This window comes from Sturnus vulgaris, chromosome 21 (assembly GCF_052056855.1).
Source record: "Sturnus vulgaris isolate bStuVul1 chromosome 21, bStuVul1.hap1, whole genome shotgun sequence".
NCBI classification, from domain to species: Eukaryota; Metazoa; Chordata; class Aves; order Passeriformes; family Sturnidae; genus Sturnus; species Sturnus vulgaris.
This window is the reverse complement of record NC_142263.1, coordinates 2,381,215-2,388,879: the sequence shown is the minus strand read 5'-3', so window position 1 is coordinate 2,388,879 and position 7,665 is coordinate 2,381,215. Positions and strand designations below refer to the sequence as shown.

Genomic DNA, 7,665 nt, shown 5'->3' with positions numbered 1-7,665 from the left:
AAAGTCCCACTGGCCTGCAGACATTGAGGGAATTGCTCATGGCTTTGCCTTGGAAAGTGTGGAATTTTGGTAATGCTAATGGCCTCCTGCAAACAATTTTGAATTCAGCTGATCCTAACAATGGATAATTTTCCACTGAAGCTCTGTGCCATTTGAATTACACATTCTAATTAATTGTTTCATCTCTGTCTCAGTCTGAATTTACCTTCTATGGGACAAACCCACTAAAAACTGCCTCAAACAGCAGCTCCTGCCTCGTGACTCTCCAAAACACTCCAACCACAGCAGTATTTTTGAAGATCAAGGCCCAAGACACCAATCCAAATCGAACTCATGCTCTCAGGCTTATTTTCTATAATATTTTTCTAGCTGTGAGCTCGAGTTACCTCTTCTTTTTAGACAATGGTAGAAGAGCCCTGAATCTCTCTGTGCTGTGAAGGTGTTGAGTGGCAGATCTTGAGTATCCGAAGCTGCAAACTGCATGTGAGCACCGTTCTCATACTGATAATGCTGAAGGGTCTGGTGATTCCCATGGAGTGGGTTAACATCTGGCTTTGCTGACAGCTGCCCGTGACTGGACACCAACCTCTGCCTCATGATGCTTTTGGAAATTACTGGATATTCTTTGCTAAAAGAGGTGAGAAAAATTAAGGCTGGTTAGGCAGTGATCAGCATCATCAGAATTACATCAAGAGAATGAGGAAATATTGGTTTGGCTCCCCCCAGAGCATCTCCAGCCAGTGACTTCACCACCCTTTGCTTCAGACGATGAACTCATCGCGCTCCTCTGGGCGTGGGCAGGAACTGCCAGCACAGAGCGTGTCCGAGGCACAGGGAGGGCTTTGGAGGGACATCGGTGGCATCCAGGCACGAGCAAACACGGTGCTGTGGCTGTGGCACCTTCCAGCTGCTCCTCCAAAGAGCTGCAGCCCGAGAGGAGCAGGGAGAGGAGGGAGAGGAAGGAGAGGAAGGAGGGAAGGAGAGGAGGGAAGGAGGGAAGGAGAGGAGGGAGGGAGGGAGGTACCTTTGGAGCCGCGCCACGCGCAGGTCGCTGTCGTCGCTGCCCCGGAAGCCCTTGGCAAAGGGGTTGTTTTCAATTTTCAGCTGGGTTATCTTTAAAAGAATAAAACCAAGAATAAAGTGTTTGAAAGCAAACCAGAGCAGAAGTGCAGCAGCAGCAGGGCTGAGCTGGTGGGTCTGGAGGGGCCCAGTCCTGATGACCCCTGTGAAATGCAGAGTCTGGGTCTTATTCTAGGCCCCATGTTCTTTTTCTGGACTCCTGATAAAGAGAATTTATTTGTCCGATTTAAAAGGTTTCCTATGGTTCCATGTTAGAGAACCCTGCTTGTCATGGTGTGGCTCTCCCTCATTCCCAACCATTTAATACACCTTTATGGCCACCATTCAGTCATTTTAGCTCTGTGAAAAGCATCCCAACTCACCCTGCACAGCCCCTCTCCCTGCTCTGAGCCCCCTGCATCCCATTTTAATGCTGAGGAGAGCAGCCAGTTTTGCTTTGGGATGGTTTTGCATGAGCTTTGCTGTTACTGACAACTTCACTTTGAGCAATGTTGAAAAATCACCCTTACCAAAAAAACTCCTGAGAACACAGCTGGCCGCTATCAGTGCTGCAGGGGAAGGTGGTGACATGTGAATTTAAGCAGCCTCCAGGGCTCCAGCTCTTCCAGGGAAGCTCAAGCAGCTGATGAACCACAAGAAGCATAGGACCCTTCCAAACCCACAGCCTGACAGCAGGTTTGTACATCTTAATTTCATTTTGTTACTTGGTGATCGTGGTTTTCCTCTGACGTGAGCAGGATCAGGGCTTCACTCCCTCCTTGTCACCTTCCCTTGGCCTCATCCAGCCCAGGAGGGGATTTGGGGTGAGCACACACCTTCCTCACTGACCTGTGCTCAGGGGTAACTTCTATCCTCAACTTTTTTTTCTTTAGGAATACAATTATTTACAGCCACACTTCTTGCTAGCAGGAGTTGCCTGAGCTAAAAATAGTTCAGCAGTTTGTTTCTTCTAAAAGAAACCCAGACCAGGTTTATAATTGTTGATTCTTAAGAGAATAAATAAAACCACTGAGGTATTCCTCTGAGGCTGAGATTTTCTCAAGACCACACTGAGGTCATGGTGAGTCCTTGTGCCTGCTGTCACCTGCTGCAGGTCCCTGTGTCCCCTGCTCAGGGCAGTGTCCATCCCCTGTGCAGACCCCAGGGCAGGAGCTGGGCAGTGCCACAGAGGCTCCTCACAGAATCTTCACTAAAAAATTTGGGCTCATCTGGGACATTTTCCCTAAATCTATCAGGTCCACTCTGTGCTGCCCCCCAGCCACAAACCACCCCCACCACAGCAGTGACAGTGCAAGTGTGGAGTTTATGGAGCACTTTGGGAACTTTAGGGATGAAAGGCACCATTGACAGCAGACATTTTAAATATGTATTAAATATAAGCTCTTTTGAGTCTTTTTGGTTAACCATGTTTGGGCAATTGGTCACTTTTACATCAACAGCTACAACTTTTCTACCTCCAGTGTCCTAATGGGCACTTTTCCCCCTCCCTGCCTGACCATACCACATCCCTGTTTCTGCTCTGAGTCTCTTAACTGGCTCACTAATTACAACATTTTTGCAAGGACTCCATGCTTAAAGCATCAAAGGGCACACAGGCATCCTGCTTGGGAGGAAAAGCTCTGGTCAGGTTATTGGGGAGGAAGAATTTCACACTTGTTCCTGTTCCTGCAGGATTTTCCTATGAATGTGTAGGAAAGGAACTGGTGCAGTTACACATGGCAGATTTCACACTCAGGGTGGCAGGAGGGTCTGGCAGTGCTACCTCACTCTGCACCCTTAATTATGAATCTTAATGCACTTTAAAAATTCCAATTAAATTATTAATTATTTCTCATACAGCAATTGGACTTTACCATTAGGAAGATGCCTGGGAGTGGAAGCTTGTGCAAAGGCAGAGCAGTAGCAGGATAGAATCTGAAGCTTTTCCATCCCCTGCTGTCCCTGCCCTGGTGAGGTGACACAGGGAGGTGACAATTTACTGTCCCACTGCTGTCAGTCGTGCTGGGATCCAGCCCTCAGACAGAACTCTGCCCACTGCACAGGTAACAGCACCTCAAACCACAAACCAGCCCTAGAGCACAGAACTGAGCCCTTTGTACTTCACACCCCCAAAAATCTCCCCCCCAGACCCCTCCTGCCTCCACGTGCAAACCACAGAGGCAGCTCTGAGCTCTGTTTTTATGGTTACATTCCTCATCTGTCTCACTAAGCACACATTCTATAATTACTGTCCACTGCAGATTTATGAGCAAGCTTTACTGGTCATTATTAGATGTTCTTTGCTGTTTGAATGACATCTCAGCTCTATGAGCACAGTGAGTCAGGGCAGCCCAGGCTTTGCCAAAATATTGTTACCAGCACCATCCCTGCTCCTCCAGAGCTGCATCCCTCGTGCTTAAAGCCAGGATGGAAACTTGTCTTTTAAACCAGCACAACAGGAAGATCCTCTCACAAAATTCCTGGCCGGAATGAAAGCATTTGTAGCCCCAAAAGCTGCGTACCTTGTGGTTCTGGTAGGAGGTGACAGAAATGAAGGAGGTCTCAGGGAAGACGTGGGTGCAGAAAGCCGTGTTCTTGGAGCCGAAGGCGTTGTTCTCATCCGCCTTCACGATGTGCAGCCGGGGCTGGTACTTGTGCATTGAATTAAGGATGATCTGAAAAACAATGGATGCTGACGTGAGAAATCCATTCTTAAAAGAAAAGGGACAAAGCCGTGGCTGTTGGACACTCTGTAGCAAGATCCAAAACGGGCAGAGCTCAGCTTTAGCTTCGCTTGCAGTTAGAAAGGAAAATTTACATTCTAGAAATGCACATGAACCAAGGCACAAAAGGTATCTGCAGCTCTGGCAAGCAGAGCTCAACTTAAAGCTTTCCTGGTAAACCCTCATTTTCCTATTGCTATTGGATAGAATCAATCTATCTGGGTGGAAAAAATGTCATAACTTTTTTTTTTTTCCCCCAGCTCACGCCGAAGCTGTACAATATATAATTCACCAGCAGCCTGCTCTGTAAAGATTCCTAATAAATACTTTACTGAGCTGAAAAATACACAGTTTAGCAGAGGAAAAAAAAACAACACAGAAACCACAGGGGAAAAAAAGCTAGAAAGCTATTTTTCTTTTATCTGCTGGTAAAAATAAATAAATTTAAAAAAAACCCAAACTACAAAGCAGCAGCTTGGTTTTTCCTGCTGTTTGTGGAGTGGCTGAGTGTGGGTGGCTGGTCCAGGCACCTCTCCCTTCTCGAGTTTTGGCCAGTGAAAGGCAGGACCAGCACCAGCCAAGAGGTTTTTTATAGAGGGTGCCAGGGGGGTTGGGGAAGGGCTGAGGTCCAGCAGGGATCACAGCCTGGCTCCAATAAAGGGATTTTTTGGTGGAGCTTTTTGGGCTGAGAGGGGCTGCCCAGGCTCATCCCATCCCAGCACTGAGATTCCACAAAGCCCAGACACTGCAGAAGAAAATGGCTTCAAGAAATGGAATTTCTTTTAAGAAGTGGGATGCTTTTAAGAAAAGCCTTTATTCCTTTTACTGGGCAAAGAAGAAATACTGCTGCCTTGTTTTCTCAGCATAATCCTTTCCAATCTCCTCCTTCTGCTCCCAAATGGGCTCATTGAGCCTGGCTGCTCCTGGGGGAGAGGGATTCCAGCCAGGCTGGGGTGCCCAAAGCCCAGGGACAGAGACAGGCAAAGGGACAAGGAGGGGACACTGTGCTGGGTGGGGGCTTCCACTGGTGGTAAATAAATGGGAGGATGGATGAAACAGGGATGGAGGGAGGGATGGAGGGATGTGCACTCTGCACCACGGTTCACACTAATTATGGTTTTAGCCAGTTTTGAATGAGAATTACCACGAAGCTCTGTGGGTTTTGCTCTGGGATTGCTCTGTGTGTTCAGAAACCCTTTCTTCTCCATGGTTGCCATGGCCAGGAGAGCTCAGAGCAGCAGCTCCAGGTGCTCCAGCCGGGATGGGAGGCAGTGAATGGAGCTCCAGACCCCCTCAATCTGCTGCAGGTCCCCCTGCCCACAGTAGCTGCTGCATTATGCACCACTTAAATGCAATTTTTACTGTTGACGCTTTCCAGACAACCCTCCCTGCTCCCCAAGAGAGAGAATGAGGAATTTTTGGCATTTTATCAGCTTTGCATCAAGCCTCTGAACCACTTTGTGGCTGTTGATGTGCAGGGTGTAGATCTGAGAGGGTCGGCTCAGGTTTTGGGCTGGAGCCTTTTCTCTGCTTTTATGTATCAGCCACTCATAAAACAAAGTAACAGTCGAGGGATGGCACTTTCATAAGAGAAGGGACATTTCAATTTTCAGTAATTAAGAGTTGAGCCATGCAGATAAATAATGGCTGGCTGGAGCAAAATCTGGGGTTTGCTGTCTGTCCCACACTGCCCAGGATGGGTGACTTTTCCCCAGAGCCAGAGCAATTCAGCTTCACGATGAAGAAAACTTTAAACTGAGATTTCCAAAGGGAAAATTAGGAGCCCAAGTTTTGTTACACCCTGTGTTCCCCCTCCAAAGCAGGATCCACTGGGCTATAATGAGCCCTTAAAAAAGATAAATGTATTTTTAATAACATCTTCAAAGTCGAGGAGACCAAACAATTGCCAAAACTTGGAGCCTGCATTTACAAGTTTGAGCATTTCTGTCCCTTGCACAAAAAGTGAATATTTGCCCACCTGTCTCTGTGTAATTCGTGTTGGAATTTGAGTGTGTGGCTCCCCAGGAGCTGCACAGGGGATTTCCCTCATCTTTTTGGGGGTCAGCAACCACTCTCTGCATAAAACCAGCATTTTACTTAAGAATAAGAGTTCCTGCACTGAGGCTGTGTCTGCACACAAATCCTCCTTCCTTGTGCTTGGTGTAATCCCTGTGCATTCAAAATCCTTACAAACCACCCCAAAACCAACCTTTAGCCACAAAACAGAGTCAGTGCACAGTGAAATGCCAACAATTCAGGCTAAATAGTTTTCAAGGCTGCTTTGGAAAGCTAAAAATACACAAAACAAATGTAAATTCCACTTCAGTGACGAACATCAGTGGAAAGATTAACTTCAAGAATTGTGTCAAAAATGAGAAGTATTTTAATTGATGGGACAGAGCCCTGAACAGTGATGTAGGAGCCCTCGGCCTCAAAGGTGATGCTAAAACAATAACTTTGTATTTTCCTGCACTTACCTTTTTCATGGGGAGATTAATTCAGTGTCAGACACTGTCACACACATTTTAAAAATTGGTTTTGGACAAAAAAATAGGTAGTTTGGGACAGGTTGGCAGGGACCCAGTGGTGGGGACCCTCCTGGGCTGTACCAGGTGAGACCTAAAGAGCTCCTGGATATTTTGGGAAATTCTTGGCTGCTCCCCCTGCCCCTGGAACTGCCTTGGTGCTGGCAGAGGAGCCAGAGCATCCCCAGGGTGATGTCACTGCTACCCCTCAATGTCACACGTGCTGAGCAGAGAGCCCAACCCCAAAGCCCAATGTAAGCTTAAACAAACATGCTCTTAATTTTTATTTCTATTTTCACCCCGCTGTCTCCCTCCTTTGTGCTGCTCACACACTTGCAGCTGGAACTTCAGCTGTCACAGAACTCCACTTCTTCATTTTTTTGGCATTCCCCAGTCAGCAAGAAATGTTTTAAAAAAAAAATGGTGTCATTTGCTCCTTTCATTTAGTTTTACTCAGGAAAACAAACTCCTCTAACTTCCAATCTCTCACACTGCTGAGTAATGTCGGCTCCAGGGCCTGAGTTTGCAGGATGGGGCCCAAAGGCCACGAGCTGAGCTGAGGAAATGGTGCCACATTCCTTGTCACAAGGCAAACTCGCCTCGAAATCACCAGTAAAATGTATTTACTTTCATATGAAATTTGGGGAGTTGATTTAAGAGCTCCCTGTTTCACCAAGGTATCAGATGTCAGATGATGCAGTGGTTTCTATGGCAACTCCCCTTTTTATATTGAATAGTAAATGGCTACGAAAAAGCCACATAATTTTATGGTTGCTCCCGGGGGATCACATAACTAATATAAAATCTTGCATTTTAATATATTTTCTGCTTCTTTCTTCCTCCCCTCTATTCTTTCAAAGTGAAAAAGCCTTTGAGCTGAGGCTGGCCCTGGTCCCACACTGGGACTCAGAGCTGGAGTGTGACAGCCCAGAACAAAAACCTGACAATCCAGTTTTTTGCATGGAAAAAACGGTGTTTTAATCAAGGGGGCTCTGCAGAATCACCTCAATTAATATTTAGAGCATTTGGTGGTATAAACCATGCCAGACTGGAGGGTTTTTTTAGGAGTGAATAGTTTGGAGGTGCTCCATCAGCACTGGAGCTGACCCAGTTGTGCTGTCCAGGGGATTTGGGATCACAGTTCCCTCTTGTCCCTGCACCCACCCTGGGACTCCCAGGGACACCTCACCCCAAAGCCAACATTTTCAGTGGCAAAGACCCCTAAGATCACCCAGTTCAACCAAATAAAACATTCAATTCCCACATCCTCTCCAGCAGCTAAAAACACGAGCTCTAAAACCCCCCGAATCTCATCCTGTTGGTTTTCCCTCCCCAGGGGATGATTCTCCTCTCCCTGT

The 7,665-nt window shown here is 46.9% G+C and overlaps 1 protein-coding gene across 1 annotated transcript in view; it reads right to left on the bottom strand.

Annotated features, from left to right (window-relative positions):
- The window catches only part of TBX4 (T-box transcription factor 4), a 31,497-nt gene that overhangs the window by 3,498 nt on the left and 20,334 nt on the right, over positions 1–7,665 (bottom strand). Inside the window, exons 5-7 of the mRNA XM_014881115.2 lie at positions 3,582–3,734; positions 1,025–1,113; positions 387–628 (exon numbers count right to left, since the gene is read on the bottom strand). Coding sequence (XP_014736601.1) covers positions 387–628; positions 1,025–1,113; positions 3,582–3,734 — 484 coding nt within the window. The remainder of the gene's footprint in view (positions 1–386; positions 629–1,024; positions 1,114–3,581; positions 3,735–7,665) is intronic.